The 16,849-nt window shown below is 49.4% G+C and overlaps 7 protein-coding genes across 7 annotated transcripts; 3 read left to right on the top strand and 4 right to left on the bottom strand.

Moving 5' to 3' along the window:
• Positions 1 to 221: 221 nt before the first annotated feature.
• Positions 222 to 1,890, bottom strand: N7508_006054 (ubiquitin-conjugating enzyme E2; the record flags this gene model as incomplete). The annotated part of the gene is made up of 8 exons (XM_058464120.1): positions 222 to 1,094; positions 1,141 to 1,303; positions 1,354 to 1,365; positions 1,414 to 1,510; positions 1,560 to 1,581; positions 1,636 to 1,730; positions 1,778 to 1,811; positions 1,858 to 1,890. 8 exons carry the CDS (start codon positions 1,888 to 1,890, stop codon positions 222 to 224), a joined length of 1,329 nt encoding a protein of 442 aa, XP_058320598.1.
• A 1,096-nt stretch (positions 1,891 to 2,986) lies between these two features.
• N7508_006053 (GTPase-activating protein LRG1) lies at positions 2,987 to 6,857 on the top strand (the record flags this gene model as incomplete). The annotated part of the gene is made up of 6 exons (XM_058464119.1): positions 2,987 to 3,397; positions 3,458 to 4,160; positions 4,215 to 4,868; positions 4,930 to 6,015; positions 6,065 to 6,351; positions 6,402 to 6,857. The coding sequence occupies 6 exons, from the start codon at positions 2,987 to 2,989 to the stop codon at positions 6,855 to 6,857; spliced, it is 3,597 nt and encodes a 1,198-aa protein (XP_058320597.1).
• Positions 6,858 to 7,522: 665 nt separating this feature from the next.
• N7508_006052 (uncharacterized protein) lies at positions 7,523 to 9,208 on the top strand (the record flags this gene model as incomplete). The annotated part of the gene is made up of 1 exon (XM_058464118.1): positions 7,523 to 9,208. One exon carries the CDS (start codon positions 7,523 to 7,525, stop codon positions 9,206 to 9,208), a length of 1,686 nt encoding a protein of 561 aa, XP_058320596.1.
• Positions 9,209 to 9,985: 777 nt separating this feature from the next.
• On the bottom strand, positions 9,986 to 11,138 carry N7508_006051 (uncharacterized protein; the record flags this gene model as incomplete). Its single annotated transcript, XM_058464117.1, has 3 exons — positions 9,986 to 10,640; positions 10,692 to 10,965; positions 11,018 to 11,138. 3 exons carry the CDS (start codon positions 11,136 to 11,138, stop codon positions 9,986 to 9,988), a joined length of 1,050 nt encoding a protein of 349 aa, XP_058320595.1.
• Positions 11,139 to 11,334: 196 nt separating this feature from the next.
• On the top strand, positions 11,335 to 12,331 carry N7508_006050 (proteasome regulatory particle base subunit RPN10; the record flags this gene model as incomplete). The annotated part of the gene is made up of 4 exons (XM_058464116.1): positions 11,335 to 11,360; positions 11,413 to 11,451; positions 11,509 to 11,728; positions 11,786 to 12,331. 4 exons carry the CDS (start codon positions 11,335 to 11,337, stop codon positions 12,329 to 12,331), a joined length of 831 nt encoding a protein of 276 aa, XP_058320594.1.
• Positions 12,332 to 12,541: 210 nt separating this feature from the next.
• Positions 12,542 to 13,113, bottom strand: N7508_006049 (trafficking protein particle complex subunit 4; the record flags this gene model as incomplete). Its single annotated transcript, XM_058464115.1, has 2 exons — positions 12,542 to 12,917; positions 12,974 to 13,113. The coding sequence occupies 2 exons, from the start codon at positions 13,111 to 13,113 to the stop codon at positions 12,542 to 12,544; spliced, it is 516 nt and encodes a 171-aa protein (XP_058320593.1).
• A 2,078-nt stretch (positions 13,114 to 15,191) lies between these two features.
• Positions 15,192 to 16,511, bottom strand: N7508_006048 (putative C2H2 finger domain protein; the record flags this gene model as incomplete). Its single annotated transcript, XM_058464114.1, has 1 exon — positions 15,192 to 16,511. The coding sequence occupies one exon, from the start codon at positions 16,509 to 16,511 to the stop codon at positions 15,192 to 15,194; it is 1,320 nt and encodes a 439-aa protein (XP_058320592.1).
• Positions 16,512 to 16,849: the final 338 nt, after the last annotated feature.

The raw sequence follows: 16,849 nt of genomic DNA, 5'->3' as shown, positions 1-16,849 counted from the left end.
GATGTTTTGATTATCATGGCTTCGAACAGAATTGGGTTAAAAGGTACTGGTCTTGACCTACTCCGACGCCACACACCCCCACAATCCCCGGCTCTCCGCCATCGCGAATCTTCATGAACTCACATAGCTATTTGGCGATGACCTGCAAATCAAGCAAATTGAACCGTTGAAACAAGCAAGCTAAACATGGGATAGGCCTCATTCACACTTCATGTTGAGGTCTAGGATTCCTCCAGCGACGCTCGAAGCTTGCGCCGGTAAAGCCTGCGCTCTACTTCGGTTCCCCAACACAGAGCGCTTGCCTCGGGGTTCACTGTCATGAGTGGATTATATGGTGGGTTGTCATTTTCTAGGGTGTTGATAATGCCGTCGATGTGATGGCGGATCTCGTCAGCTCGAGCAGGCAGATAGATCATAACACCCATCTTGGAGACACGAATGTGATAGAGCGGTGACTCGACAAACACACGGGGCTGTTCTACCGGGTGTCGAGGGCTGATGAAAATCTTGATCTTGATGATACCACCTTCCAGTCGTGACTCCGTGCGGCCAGCGTAAGTGAGTCGCCAGACGAAAGGGTTGCCATCAGCGAGCGAGAGATCCATGACCTGCGTTCGGGACTTCATTTCGGTAACGATTTGCTCATGCTGTCCCATCAGCTTCACCGCAATCCCAGCATCCTCTTTGACCAGTGCCAGGCCCTCGGTAGGCCACTTGTGTATTTCCTCCATCAACTGTTCTTGGACGCTTTCCAGGCGGGTCTTCAGCTTGGTATAATCCCATGTACCTTGCATACCATTACCCGAACTCTCAAATGGCATCGAAAGAAAGGGGGTTGTGTGTCTCCGTGTCTCTTCCACAATGCCTTTCTCAATTGCGTTTTTGTAAATATCCAGGTACCAGAGGAATCGTTGCTTGGAAAAGTCACCAAAGGCACTGAGGAAATTTTGATTCGGTGCTTGTCGGTCGCTATCTGCTCCATATACAGGTGGCTGGCCATTTCTTTGCGTTCTGGGTTGCCAGGTTAATGAAGGAAATTGGAGGGCTTTTTCTAGAGGGTCAATAACTGCCAATCGTAGGTTTTCATGTCGGATCTGTAAAACGTCAGTCTCATGATTACTCTTCCACAATCAGTATCACCTTGGAGTTGTACGCCTCGATGTTCTCGGTGTCGTCACTCCTGTCATCAAACCCTGGCTCCAAGGTATACGGGTTTGAGGACAATAGACTTTGGATAGACAGCAAGACTGACTCCAGTCCCTGGGCGGGAGACCATTCCTCCCCGCGTTCACCAGGCCATGTGCTGTTGCATGATCAGAGATGTCCGAAGTAAAGCATGAATCGCGACCTTACCCAAGAATCGAGCTAGGGCAGTCAGCACAGGATCAATGAATGTGTCAGAGAAGTACTCACAGGCAAACCTTCCCGCTTGCATAGAGATTAGGGCCGAACCTTGTGCGTCCCTGGTTGGTAGTTTTCAGCCTCACAGTTGGTGGGCTCGCGGGATAATCTGGCGTGGTTAGCCCTTGGTAATTTGGAATGATGCCAGAGCTTCTCACCAGGTGGTATTTTTATGGCAAACTGGGTAGGGTTAGTATTTGGTAATTAAAAACCTGGTCTGATGGTGGCCCTTACTTCGTAGAAGCCCAGCTCATAGGGTGTGCCTGGAGGCCCAACGATGAGGGCTTGAATGTCTCGTGTATTTTTTTCATCGTAGGCGACAGTGAAGGCTATATGATGTCAGCATGAGATTTCGACAGATTGAAACGTCTCATACCGAGTTGCTCACTTCGCTCAAATTGAGCCAGTTCCTGGGGACGTTAGTACAGGTCCCACTATAATGGTGGGGAGACTTACTCGCACCAGGCGCAGCGAGCACTGGTCAGCCATGCTGATGGACAACTTAAGGATGAAGTGTAGAGGTGTAGAGAGAAAGTGTAGAAAGTCAAGAAACTCAGATGTCGAAAGGTACCGAGATGAGCTGTCCGCTTTGGTTGGGCGTTTATATATTTTGTTTACTCCGGGTGAGTGTGTCTTTCTTCTTCCTGTCTCCTTCTTTTTCATGTCTATAAATTTGTTTATTGCTTACAATTTTCTCCTGATATTTCTGTTCTTATTATCATTAAACTTGGTAATAGTTATCTGTGTGATTACTCTCTTTGTGCGGGTCATCATATACTTTGTGTGAGAGAACCAAGTGTGTATATATTGGTGACTAGATGAGTTCAACATATCGTCAGACCAATCTAGGAGACAGGTTGATATATAGTGTAGCTGTCATGAATACGCTATCTTAAGGTTGGTATAGGCTGTGTGCTATAAAAAGCACTGCGAAAGGGGCTGACATTGTACACCACTGGACATTATTATACTATGTAGGATATAGTCAATCAAGCAAAATCAACAAGATATAGAATATATACTATAAAATACATCACAATCACTCACCAAAGAACAGATATCTGCAGTATAGATGGTCCCTGGCTCACGTGACGAACCATAAGGGGGGCAACAAATGCCCAAGCCATCTCCATCTTCATTCCTCCCCAGCCCACTTCTTTTCCCCTCGCCCTTGCACTCTAATTTTCCTTTTGTTCTGGGATTGTTGAGACTTGTCTGTTGCTCTTTGAAAGCTCCAATCCCCACTTCTTCAGCCTGCGCGCTTGGAGACCCTGGACCCTCTATACCGCCTTCGCATCCTGACCTCGATCTCGCGCGCTATTCTCCTTGCCCCGTACTACATCTGCCACCCCGCCCGTCTTGGCTATATGGCGTGAGGGTGAGAACTGTCTTTGCGTAAATTTCAGGGTGAAATTCTAACCAAACCAGGCCTCGAACCGAACGCGCTCAGTCTAGAATTCCTACCGTTAATCGCGTTGTACTTTCGAGTCCACACTTCCCCGGCCGCTTTCTTCACTCTTTGCATGCAGCGTTTGGCGTGATTTGATCCAGCAACACCTTCTTTCTCTTTTGACGGGGGACCAAGATGCCCCCCGGTGAACTACCAGCCAGCCTGGTCGCAGGCAACCCCAGCGGCCGTCCTACCGTCAATACCTCTGGCTACGGGGCTAGTTACACAAAAAACACACCTACCTCCCCCGAAGACAGTCTCATCCCATTCGAATCACCAAGCACACGAACTGGTGGTCCAAGTCCAATTACACCAGTGAATCAAGACGATGGTCGCTCGAGTCGCGGGCTGGGTCCCGACCAGGCCAACTATCGCGACCGTTCAACACACTCAGCCCCTCGAGACAGATCGCGAGCGAACGGTCGTCAACACAACAAATCCCCTGGTGGCTCATCCCGCCTTTGCCAGAAATGTGGTGAATCGCTCACCGGTCAGTTTGTGCGGGCTCTAGGGGGTACTTTTCATCTAGAGTGTTTTAAGTGCGAGGTAAGTTGACTCCTGTCGCTGGTCTGCTTTTAACTCCTTCTGACTATTCTGTGCTACTAGGATTGTGGTGAAATCGTTGCTTCAAAGTTCTTCCCCGTGGATTCGGAGGACGGTAGCTGCCAATTCCCACTGTGTGAAACCGATTACTTCAGACGACTGAGTCTCCTTTGCCACGAGTGTGGTGGAGCACTGCGAGGGTCATACATCACTGCGCTGGACCGCAAATACCATATCGAGCACTTTACTTGTTCCGTTTGTCCGACCGTCTTTGGTGCCCAGGACTCCTATTACGAACACGAGAGCAAGGTTTACTGTCACTTCCATTACTCGACTCAGTTCGCTCAACGGTGTCATGGGTGTCATACTGCGATTCTGAAACAGTTCGTTGAAATCTTCCGCAACGGCCAAAATCAACACTGGCACCCCGAGTGCTACATGATTCACAAGTTTTGGAACGTCAGATTATCTCCTGCGGGTCAGACTTGGGAGCCTCCACCGGTTGACGAGGACGCGAGCGAGGAAGAACGCAAACAGATTCGCGAAGAGGAAGACATCATGGAGGAGAAGGTTTTCAACATCTGGAACACACTCTCGACGTTTGAAGAATCGTCTGCTGCTTGCATTTCCGATATGCTACTCCATGTCAGCAATGGAGCCTACCTCGACGGCGTTCTTGTCGCTAAGCGCTTTATTGGCCACGTCGAAATTCTATTTGGCGCGGTCGACCAATTAGCGAACTACATCAAATCCCACGAGTTGAAGGGTGAGTCCATCGGTTCCTTGGATTCATCTGAACCAACAGCTAATGCCACATCAGAACTGTCTTATGGCCGCGAAGCCAAACTTCTGTGCAAGAAAATTGTCGCTTTCTTCGCCCTTCTATCGAAAACCCAAGAGACCGGAGTGCGCAAACTGGGCGTCACACAAGAACTGCTGTCTTTAGTGACTGGTCTTGCTCATTACCTCAAGCTCTTGATCCGCATCGGATTGCAAGGTGCTCTGAAACTCGAGCGAGAGAAATCGGCACCTGATGGGTTGCACAACTTCCTGGAGCATCTCCGCGATCTCGAATCACTTGCGGAAATGGAAGATGAGAGTGCATCACTCGATCTCTTGGCTGGGGTAGAAGGGTTGGCCGATCAGCTGTCAGACTGCTGTATTGCCTGCAAAGAACCAATCGATGACGAATGTGTTTTGCTGGGACAGAGCCGTTGGCACATCAAGCCACCTCATCTTTCATGTTCTGCATGTGATAAAGATTTGACTGCTGAACTCTCCGAAGCATTATGGAGCGAGTCTGAGGAACAAGTCTACTGCAATGACTGTGCCACTCAGAAGAACCTTGGATCCACTGTCCAGGGTGGTTTCATCCCAGTCTCAAAGCTGCAGCAATTCATCTTCCTGTTGAAGGTGGCACTGGCACGACTTCTCGCTGTACTTCGGTCTGGAGGAACTTTGCCCCACACCTCAGGTGAGATTTACTACCATGCCCCCGATCCCACTAGCAGACTGGCTAACTTGCTACGCCTCAGATGACCCTAATCTGCAGGGCTACGAAGACAATGAAGGCCACAGGACGGCCGGCGACGTCCGCCGCGCTAACACCCGCTCTCAATCTTATACTGGTGGCTCCCGAGATGGCATAGAAGAATCGTCCCTTGAGCAGACCGTCGGTGAGATGCGTCGACTGCGCTCTATTCGCAATGAGCGGACTCTTTCCACTACATACAAGAGGGCCCGCGCATCAAGGATCATTGATGGACCGGAAGGAAGAAGTGCCCGACCAGGATCCTCCGGCAACGAAGGATCTGATCCAAGGGGTGCTGGATTCCAGATCGTGGAGGAGAGAGATGCGAACGGTGATACTGTCACCGATTTGACATTCGGTACACAAGATGCTTTGACGCTGGACGATATTCCACGCATTGTTGCCGCTGAACAGGCCAAGGAGCAGCGACCCAACGCATACAAACACGCTGGTACAAAGCTTGTTGGTGGGATAGAGCCCATGCCCAGATACAACCGCGGCCATCAACGCGGTGTGTCGAGTGGGAACCTGGAGGCTCTCATGGAGCCGACTCGGTCCAAGCGATACTTTTCTGAACTAACAGCTTTGGAGTACTTCATCGTCCGCCACGTTGCTGTGTTACAGATGGAACCCTTGTTGGAAGGTTATTTCAACATGGAGGAATTGCTCTCCCTTATTGAGTCGCGCAAACCCACCATTTGGAACATCTTTGGTCGCGCCTTTAAGGATAACAAGAAGGGTGGCAAGAAGAAGGGCGTCTTCGGCGTTGGCCTGGACTACTTGGTTGAAAAGGAGGGCACAGAATCGAGCCACGGTGTTGGCCCTGGTGCGCTCCGCATTCCAACTTTGGTTGATGATTCTGTTTCCGCTATGCGGCAGATGGACATGTCCGTGGAAGGTGTCTTCCGAAAGAACGGCAATATTCGGCGACTGAAGGACATTGCGGAATTGATTGACACCAAGTATGACCAAGTAGATTTGACAAAGGAGACTCCTGTACAGATTGCAGCACTCTTGAAGAAATTCCTTCGTGAGATGCCTGATCCCCTTTTGACTTTTAAGCTCCACCGACTCTTTGTCATCTCACAAAGTAAGTTTGGCCGGCTCTATCTTGTTGACAAGATACTAACCTGCCACAGAACTACCCGACCCCGAGAAACAGAAGCGAGTACTGCACTTGTCATGCTGTCTGCTACCCAAGGCGCACCGTGACACGATGGAAGTCCTATTCGCCTTCTTGAATTGGACATCGTCCTTTTCACACGTGGATGAGGATTCTGGAAGCAAGATGGACATTCACAATCTTGCAACTGTCATCACACCCAACATTCTCTATCCCAATGCCAAGAACAGCACTGTGGATGAAAGCTTCTTGTCTATCGAGGCTGTGAACGCCCTGATCACGTATAACGACGCCATGTGCGAGGTAAGTAAACCGCCATTCATTCCATCGCATCTATACTGACTCTTCTCTAGATTCCGGAAGATTTGCAATCGATTCTAAGCGATCAGACTCTTTTCAGGGAGAACGCAGAAGTAACGACCAAGGAAATTCTGAAACGGTATGGTGATATTGCACGAGGCAGCTTCTCACAGAAGCCCGAGAACGGTGGTGAAACATTCACTATCACCACGCCCAACCGCAACAACAGCGCTCCAGCTTCCGCACGCATCGAGACCGACCCTTCTCAGGACGCAGCCTGGCAAATGCAGAGTTCAGTCCGCCATGTGCCAGGGCCCAGTGGCCACACACACTCTGCCAGTGCCAACGCTCAAGCTGGCCTCGATTTTGGCCCGCCTCCAGCGGCTTATCACCGTGACCGAAGCACCAGCAATGGCAGTCAGCGAAATGCCGCTGCCCCCGATGGTCAATCACAAAATGTTGCATATCGGCCGCGTCCAAGTCCAGGTGCCATGGGCGTTACCGGATAGACAGGTTCTACTATTTTCTTCTATTTTTGCACAGCTGCTCTGTGATACATCTCGATTTGCATCCATCCTTCTGATTCATTCTCTGTGGAGTGTTTTCTTTTCTTGGGGGCTTGCTTAGCGTTCTTTTTCTTCTCCTTTTGTTGAGTGATAGGCTTGGTCGACGGAGTTCTTTTCTTTTTTTCCCCCCTGAAAATTCCCCCAAAGTGATCAAGCTGATTGATCGCGGTGGATTAGTTCCTGTTTTATCTCCATCTCTATAGGGGCTATGATGCCTTGCTTTTTTTTGTTCATCTGCATCTGATTAGAGGGATCAGCCATACCCCTACCTGTCCCTCTGGACCCATACATGTCCTGCTTTTTTCATTCTCTTCTTTTCTTGTGGGCCAGGCTCCGGCTTTACCTAGACCCTTTTTTTCTTCTTTGCTTCCATTCTTATTCTCCTCCCTCGGTTTGGCTTTTTGAAATACCAGGGAGCCTCTTATTTCCTTGCTCTTTCACTTTGTCCAATGAACATGATTGCCATGGCATCTGACATGTAGATTCTGAAATAAACCGTGTAGCATATCCCTTTCTGGTTAGCTTCTCCGCCTGACCGTCTACTCTCGATCCACATTTGTGTCTGTTCCTTCTCATGCTTCTACAAAACTCTTCACTCCGTACACACCATGAACCTCCTTTCGCTGCCGCCAGAGACAATTGGGCAAATATGTGATTATATTGCAGCTGATGACCTACCTAGTGTTTACGAACTGGCACTAGCAAGCAAACAAAGCTACGCCATTGCTGGTAGACATCGATTTCCTCAAGTTTATCTGAGCATTGCAAGCCGTGAGAAATTGGCCAGAGACGTCAAAAGATGGAGTAGAATCCTACAACGAATGTCTACCTTTACGTCTGTTCGTCATTTGGTTGTCCGAGGTAAAATGCCGCCGACCGAAGATGATCGTGGACAAACGAGGACGCTGGAAGAGGATACCAACCACGGTTGTCACGAGGATGAATTGACTTGTCTCAGCAATTACTATGCAGAAAGTATCAACGGAGTTTTCAACCATGTCCCTGAACCTCAACATGACAGCTGGGGTCCGCTTCGCACTCTGGTAAGCCAACTATCTGGTCTCTGTGATATCACCTGGAGCTGTGAGACATTGTTCCCGCCCTGTCTATTGGAGATCCTCCATCAGTCGATGCCAAAATGCCGACTACATATTATGGCATTCAGACTACTAAGTTTGTGCTACAAAGCCGATAACCCCCAAAATATCGACGCATACGAATATGAATTAGCTACATCGCCCTCTATTTCAAGTATTCTGGTCCCTCTAAACCATCAAAATGATGGCGGAAATTTGGACTACAACGGCGAAGCTGCAATTGAGCTAGCAAATGGATTAGCCCCTAATTTGACCAACTTACACCTGGTTTTCGAGCCATCAAGTGCACACTGGCTGGATCAGACCCCACCAGACCGGCCTCCATGGCGAGGATTCTTCTTAAACCGCCCTTCTTGCAAAGACGACTCGTTCAATGGACACCTACGAGACCTAAGTCTCTGCCTACCTCTGGATGATACTAGACAAAAGGCCTTCTCCGAGCTCCGGACCTTACGTCTGTGGGGAACATCACTAAAGGCCCTTTCGTTAAACCTTCTTAAAAAGCTCACTAGCTACAGCTTCCCTGTATTGGAATCGATGGCCCTTGATTTCGGGCACACAAGAGACGAGAATTCTATCCGACTTCTTGACGAGGCAGGAGGTGATTTCATATCCTCTCTTCCGCCGCTGAAGAGTGTACGCCTCTCGGGCACTATCCGAACAAAAGTGTTCCAAGCAACCCTAGAGCATCACAGTAAATCCTTACGCAAGCTGTCACTGATATCGGAAAAACGGGTTAAGGATGAAAACTCTGTGACGACAGACTGGCTCGTGCAGACTCGAGCTGCTTGTCCCAATATACAGGAACTGCATTTCACGATGTTCATGACAAACGGAGACGATGAGAAAGAGATCTACAAAGCAATCAGAGGTTTCTCTTGTCTGACAACCCTTAAGTTACTTATCATTTGTATCGGACGACCAGAAGAGCGAACATCTGATGACCCAAATGAACATCCACGTTTTTTTGGAAACATTGAGGTCAATGAAAGTCTAGCAGAGACTTTGTTCCTGGTCACTCTCGCGAGGCAATCGTCTTCCTTGCAACGCCTTGATGTGGAATTCCACGCCATGTACAACTCGAGTCCGGGTTGCTACCAGTCTGTGCATCGCCGGTGGAGGTGCATCCGAATGAAAGACGGAGTCATCGTGCGTCCGATTGGGCATATCGATCAACATAAAAGGAAATTGTTTTAGGTCATCCATGACCTTGGGCGTTGACTGAAATATGGTCGATGGGAGGGCACAAATGGAAAGGCGTTGCTCGCCACAGGCCCCTCGGAATAAACGCTTCTATTAGACCCCCTCGAGCTCTTGAATGCACGCTCGCAATCTGATGCATTGAGCACACTACCGGGGCAACTTATGGGAGCAGAATATCAGGCCCAGCGTCTCTCGAGTGGCTTTTCGTCGCCAGGAAGTCCAGCTCATCGAACATATTGTTCCGGTTGAGATCATTGTTCGCCAAGCTAGATTGATAATATCTAAAAGCCCAGTCAAATGATTGTTAACAAACATCATCGACTTGCAAGCGAACACTTGACTGGAAGTCGTCCTCTTTCAAGTAGTCCAGACTAAACCTCTGTAACATAGTCATTTGGTAGCGCTTGAAGCAAAGACCGGCAACGCGACTGCTTACCTCTCAAAATTTTTAGTAGGCAGCGATATCAGGATGCAAATTTCGGGCTTCAGGACATGTCAGTTCATCTCTACATGAGACCACGCATAGACCACGCATAGCTAGGAACAGATTGAATGGATAATGAATTGAGAAAACGCCCCGATCAAGGACATGAATGTATGTTGACACTCTAGAATGCATTAAACACCTATTATGATACCACCCTGAATAATCAAAAAGAACATCGCCCAGGCTCAAATTGTTCATGTAGTCTGTAGTCACCCACGCTCAAAGTAACACCAATCCGATCCAACTCCAAAGAAGAAAATAGCTGTACGGTTCATGCCGGCATGTTAGATCCGCTTTCGCAGTGCCCGGGTCCGAGTTGCACTCTCAGTAGCAGCGGGAGCAGTGGTTTTGCGCATCGAAGCAGGGTTAGCAGGTTTCTTAACAGCCATTGACGCAGCTTGCATGCGAGGAGCAGCCTGCTTTTTTGCAGCGGCGCTAGAGGCCGCTGTAGCCTTTCTAGCACCAGTTCCAGTTCGAGTTGGTTTTGTGACTGTGGTACCCGAGGATGCGTTGGACGAGGCACTATTCCTGCGCTCTCCCTGCCGGGTTGCTGGGCGTGGCAAAGGTGAACGGGTAGTAGTCTTGGGTCCTGTAGCAGCACGACTGGTCGTCTTCTGAGCCCGGGATGGAGGACGCTGGTCCTTCACGGCGGATACAGTGGCACCGCGTGATCGTAGCGGGCTAGAAGGCTTCAGTGGGGATGTGGGGCGGGACAGGTAAGATGGTTGACCCTTTTCAGGCGAAGCACGGAAGGGCGAGTGGGGATATGTTCGTGAGTTGTTGGACTTGGGAGACAGAATTCTGTTCTCGTTGCCTCGCACTTCTTGAGACGCCACGCGTGAAGCCCCGCCGGCGGGTCCTGCCTTCACACGGCGCTTGGGGTTGTTCAGTCCTTCACTAGCAGGGGCATTCTCCTTGTCAGAGAAATGGCCATCAAGGCTGAACAAACAGTTAGTTGGCGAGTCGAATTGAGCGTGCGGGATATCATACCTTGCCCTTCGAGTTCGACCGTCGCGTGCAGCAGATGTTTCTGGGTCGACGGAGATGCTGGTAATATTACGCGACGCCTTCGCAGGAGAATACTTTCGGGATGGTGACAGGTGCTGTTGCTTGTTTGCCGCGGCATTATGCTTCTCAAATAGCTCGCCCATGTTAGCCTTGCGCAGCGAGAGTGGAATTCGGTTGACGCGTCGCTCGATACGTGCCCGGAGGTCGTTGGCTTGAAGAGCATATTGAGCACGAAGCTTACGCGCCCGTTCAGTAACTGCAAGAAATTTAGCACCATGTTGGCCTTGGAGAATCATGTCGCAACCCACTCTCAAGTTGTAGATTGTCCATCAATGCCTGTTTTTGATGTTGAGTGAGACGCATCTTTTTGGTAGGACTGCCCGTAGGCGTGACGTCCATGGCGTCAGAATTACGCTTCATAGCGGGCATTGTGTGAAGGGATATATGTGGGATATACGTAGAAGTCAAGGCGGAGCAAGGAGGACTCGACCACAACAAACAGCGAGAGCGGGCGGAGAAACCGGGCAGAATGTAGAGCTTCCACCTCGCCTTCGTCATCCGTCTTCATCTCCACGATCTGCTCTCCTTTACCTGCTTTACATTAATTCCATTCCTACCCGCCATCATGTCGCTTGAAGCTACTATGATCATGTTCGTTACTATTTTCCTCATTCTGGCTGATAATGCTGACTCCAAGCTATAGTGTCGACAACAGCGAAAGCAGTCGCAATGGAGACTACACGTGAGTATATTCAATGCTGCTGCTCTTTCATCCTGGAATGACATCTAATTGTGATAGATCAACCCGGTGGCAATCTCAAGTCGATGCCGTTAGCGTCATCCACAGTGTCAAGATGCGTGTACACCCGCAGTCAGCTGTCGGCCTCATGAGCATGGGCGGCAAGGGCCCCGAGGTGCTGTCGACCTTCACATCCGACTTTGGAGCAATTCTGGCAGGTCTTCATGAGACGAAAATCCACGGCACATCCCATCTCAGCTCGAGTATTCAGGTTGCAGCTGTAAGTTCTCCAGGCCGATTTCTAAGCTTCTCATGACTGACCCATATGGTATCCTAGTTGGCCCTCAAGCACCGTATGGAAAAGTCTCAGCGCCAACGCATCATCGTATTCTCGTGCTCCCCTATCGAAGAAGATGAGAAAACCCTCGTGAAGCTAGCCAAGAAGATGAAGAAGAACAATGTGTCGATCGATGTGGTGGCATTCGGAGACCTTGAGTCCGACCAGACCAAGAAGCTGGAGGCCTTCGTTGAGAACGTCAAGAGTGGCGATGGATCCAACCTCGCCATCATTCCTCCGGGTCCTAGACTGCTCAGCGAGGAGCTCCAGCAGACCCCGATCCTGGCTGGTGAGGATGCTGGCACTGGCAGTGGAGGCGGCGAGGGCGGCGAAGGTGGTGGCTTCGGGTTCGAGGATGCCGCCGAGAACGACCCCGAGCTGGCCTTTGCTCTGCGGTTATCGCTCGAGGAGGAGAAGAACAGACAGGAGAAGGAGAAGCGCGACCAGGAAGAGCAGGAAGGCAAGACACAACTGGGCAATATCCCCGAGGAAGGCTCCAGCGGTGACAAAGATAAGAAGGACGAGGACAAGATGGACACTGCGTAAGGTTCTACTCGAGCCTTGAATATGATTGTGATGCATACCCGGCGTTTACTTTTGCTTGTCCTGTATTCTTGAGCCGCCCTGCTGGGTACGTTCTATAGTGCGAGAGAAATATGTGTGGTTTTGGTATACGAGACGGAGTCATCTCCAGACACAAGTATATGAACAAGCCGTATTCTAATTCGTAAAGTCATGATCCTCCCTGCCAAGAGGTTATGTCCTCCCTCTCAACCATGCGCCCAGATGCCGATCAAATGCCTCACACCTCACAGGCATCTCAAGCTGATAGAATGGATTCTTCATCACGTAGTCCGCATAGAGCTCATATATCTTCTGCACGATATTCTCCACATTGCCAGTCAACGGATCGGTAAACAACAAGAATTTTGTCCCCGTCAACGTCTGGAAGCATGTCAATCGGAACTTGTCCGTCTCAAGGTAATCCAGGCCGGTGACTGGCACGCCGGGGTTTGGGTAGGAGTAGCCGGACGCCGTAGGAGCAGTGGCGCTCGGGGAGGAGGTGGCGGGGGAGGGCGCCGGTTGTGCGATAGGGATTTTAGGTGTGATAGAGCGAGTGATGGCGTGGACGCTATCAAGATCAATGTCAGATGATGGTCAAGTTCAACAGGAGAAAGGGTGGCATACCCGTGAAAGGTGCCCGCTAAGACGAGGTAGTCATTCGTTGAGAGCTTGCGCAAACCAGGCTGGAACTCACGCTGGTAGATGAGACCACCAGCTTTGTTGATTACGATTAGGGAGAAGACCGTCCTGGTGATAGAAGGCATGTCAGTTCCGGCCAGGTGGTGTGGTTCGAAGAGGTAGCGTACATGGTGAACGGATCTGGATCGAGCGCAGCTTTGAAGGAAGGGGTGAAAAGCGCTAGTGCATATGCGTCATGCCTGAGATTGATTGAGGGCGAATACAATGTACTGTACGGAGTAACGTTAGATGTTCCTGTCCAGATGTTAAGGAGTCGAGTTGCGGGTGTGGGGTGACCGCCTTGGGGATACAGCTTCGGTCTATTTTGGTCTCTTTACGGGGCTGGCGATCTTGCCAATTGAGAAGTTAGTGGTAGGTTTCTCTAACAGATCTCCCTGAAATGCAAAATGCGAAATGCGAGATGCTCGATTTATATGTAGCATTCTTCTTAGGAATTCCCGGAGTAAGACCCTCAATTCGGAGAAATTCTGTATACTGTGCTTTTCTTATAAGGTACCTCTAGACTTTCTGATACCGATAAATGATTGCAAATAACTACTATTCCATGGCCATGTCGTATACAATGCATTTAAGCCAACCAGTTTGCGGATCTGGCACTGACTTATATAGAATGATCTAAGCTGCCCGCGCAATAGACTTCAGATTGGTGTTGTATTTCTCGCTAGTGTTTTGGACATCAAGGGAAAGACTCCCTGGGCGATCTGCTTTTGAGCTGAAAAGTCCGAAAATTAGGGGTTTGAGTGGTTGAGATGCTGTCATATTGACCGAGGCATCATCTTTACACCGCGAGAACATCTTATATTTGTAGATGAGAAGGGAAAAAAAAAAAAAAAAGAAACAATTAGAGGCTCTCTTTGAAACAAATATCTTTGTGACAACCAATGTCATGCAATATTCTTTTTATATGCGTAAAGTTCGGGTGTTATTGCATGCTTGCTGGGCTCGAAGCCGTCACCTGACGTGTACATGCCCTTACAAGTGAAAATGATCAAACTACGAAGGGCTCATGTTCTCTCAGTTTGCTAGGGATGTTGATCATTCCTAGGGATGCAATAGCCCAATGGCTGCAGACATCTTCTAATACTCAGCTATTTCAATTACATGGATATGGAAGCTCTTATATGTAGACGACACCGGTCGCAGAAGCTCAAAGATGAACGAACGTCAATGGACAGACAAAGAAATACATAGATTTCGAGGAACATGAGTTGGATGATAATCTTTTTTGATTTGCAATACCGACGCTCGCGAGTATTACTCTCTTAGCCACTGTATGCTTTTCGTTCCTGTCTGAAAACTTCTGCTTGGGCCGCGTTGGCTGATTTGTCAACCGTCCTTTATAGTGAGTTATTTTTTTTACTAAGAATATTACTCTGGGGGCCAATTCAGGATTTTAAAGTCCGGTAATTCCTTGTCAATGGGCGAACCTGACGTGTCGAAACAGACACACGGAATTTCCGCTTGATGGCGAGTCATGGACGACCTGGACTTTGACTGATAACTCCGATCCAGACAGGACATCTCCTCGGATTTCGGACAAGGTCCGTGGCATCACTGATTAAACAAAGTGACACCGAAGTACTCCGGTAATGTACTTGACATTCCCAAACTCCGATCCACATCGGTCTTCATTCTTAGATCCGAATGGTTGCGCACGAGAATAGCCTTGGCTTCGGCCTCTAGTGGCTCATAGCCCCATATTGGATGGAGATATTTGATGCGGGCTCCCGTCTTTTCTTGTCCGGTGGGTCTTGTAGGCTCTGCTATCGCATGGCTCGAAGAATTTGAAAGTGAGTTTCACGCCGATCCGTTACTTGCTGCATTGGCCCCAGACCCTCAGAGCGGTTTGTTATTCGAGAAATTCTGCTTGGATCTCAACGAGGTGCATCGACTTAATGTGCAATACAGCTGAGAGGACGTCTACTGCCTGTATAATATCGAGTAGATCTCCCTGGAAAAGGCGGTGACTGCATCTATAGATGAATGAGAAATTACCCTCAGCTTGCCCACAGTATACTTTCATAATGAATAAAACATTTGACCGCGTCAAATTGCATAATAGTACCTATACCGCAGATCCACAATAAAGCACAAATCCCAAACACCAAGTCCCACAAGCTTATTCACAATAAAAACAAAGAAATTAACCCTCATTCTCTACCAACGAGGCCAAACAAACTTGTCCATCCAGCAAAGTCAAGATGCCCTCTCTCAACCCCCATTCACGAAGTGCCACATCTTCCACTCCCTCCCCAAGAGAAGCCGGATCCTCCCTCTCAAAATGCCGCCCGACATGCTCCATCCGGGTATCCCAGCTACTAGTACCAGAGAAACCCTCCCCACAGAACCCACAATGACTCTTCGTAGGCGGGTGCCGTAAACCATGCCAGCATCTTTTCCGGACTTGTTCCAGACTAGACTCAAAAGCACCTTTCTCAACATCTGTCGGGGCTCTCCGGTGACCAGTCTGCAACCAGGGCGCGTGCATACGACGCTGGTGCTGAGTAAAGAGATCTTTGCGGTTGAAGTCATTTGGCTGGCCAGGCTGAGGAGTAGTAGAAGTGGATCTCGGAGCTTGAAATGGTGTCTTTTGTGCTAGGATATTGCACCTACCCACATCGCACCGAAAGAAACCTAGTAGCAGGTGCTTGGAGGTGACATGACGCTTCCACTCATTCTTTGAGGTGAAGGTGCTTTTGCAGCCGTAGGGAGCGAAGCTGCAGGTGAATGTGCGTGGGGTTCCATCGTCAGGGGACGACGTTGCTGCCCGGCGGCGGCGACGGCCTGGTGTTGAGGCTGCGACTTTTCCTGTTGACTTGCGAGAGCGGGATTTGGATGTTGCTCTTTCTCTTCTTTTTATGCACGGGTTCACGTGGGTAGGAGCCTGTAATAGAGCCTCTGGGGTTGGGGTGCGATCGGAGTGGCTGCTTGACCAGATGATCTCATTGCTGTTCAAAGGGGAGGATCTGTCCGGTTGGACTCCACAGATCGGTGGCTTTGAAAGAGGGAGAGATGGGATCATATCAACTAAGCTGTTTGGCATGGGGTATGTGCTGACTTGTTCGTCAAACTGTGGGATGAGTGCATCTTCTTGCTGATATGACAGGGAAGCATAGTACGCCATGGACGATAAGCTGCCACTGTTAATGCTGTGAGAACTTTGAGGATCAGAGATGGCCGATAGAGCCCTGTTCCATGGCGAAAGGCGATCATCAGAGAGAGGTTCTGCCGATAGAGACTCTGCTGAATATTGACAGTCTTCGGGCTTCCACCACGACTGGGGAAAATAAGACCCTTCGCGGTCCTTTTCTTGTTCAAGCGAGGAAGAGAATGGCAGTTGCGAGGCACGAGTGACAAAAGCATCATCGACAGGAAAAGAGGAATCGAAGGTCTGGAAAGTCTGCGATTCGTCGGACAAAGGTACGGTATGCGAGAAGTTCGGGATTGGTGAGCAGGAATGCATGGAGCAGCATCAAAGGATTGAGAAACATAGAATGGCTTGAAGGAGAGAAGAGAATAGAAGAGCAAGATAAAAAATAACGGCAATGAGATTACTAGGAAATGACAACGAAGGGTGGGGGTGGGCCTCGTGGAATATTTTGAGCCTCAAAAATAGCCCCGGAACGGAAAATGCAATGCAGTGATAGGTCGACGCAAGCATGGACAAGTCATGTACATGAAGGGCGACGAAGCCCTAAGTATCAGCCAGTGATAGACCGAGATCGCAATTCTGACTACTTTCAGTCCACTAAATTGCGCTAATGTAAGTATATGGACCCCAAACTTCGTGTGAGCCAATTA

The sequence above is a fragment of the Penicillium antarcticum genome (genome assembly GCF_028974205.1).
Source record: "Penicillium antarcticum strain IBT 31339 chromosome Unknown utg000005l_segment0_segment0, whole genome shotgun sequence".
Classification (NCBI taxonomy): Eukaryota; Fungi; Ascomycota; class Eurotiomycetes; order Eurotiales; family Aspergillaceae; genus Penicillium; species Penicillium antarcticum.
Note: the sequence above shows the minus strand (reverse complement) of the source record. Positions and strands in the feature narration are given on the sequence as shown.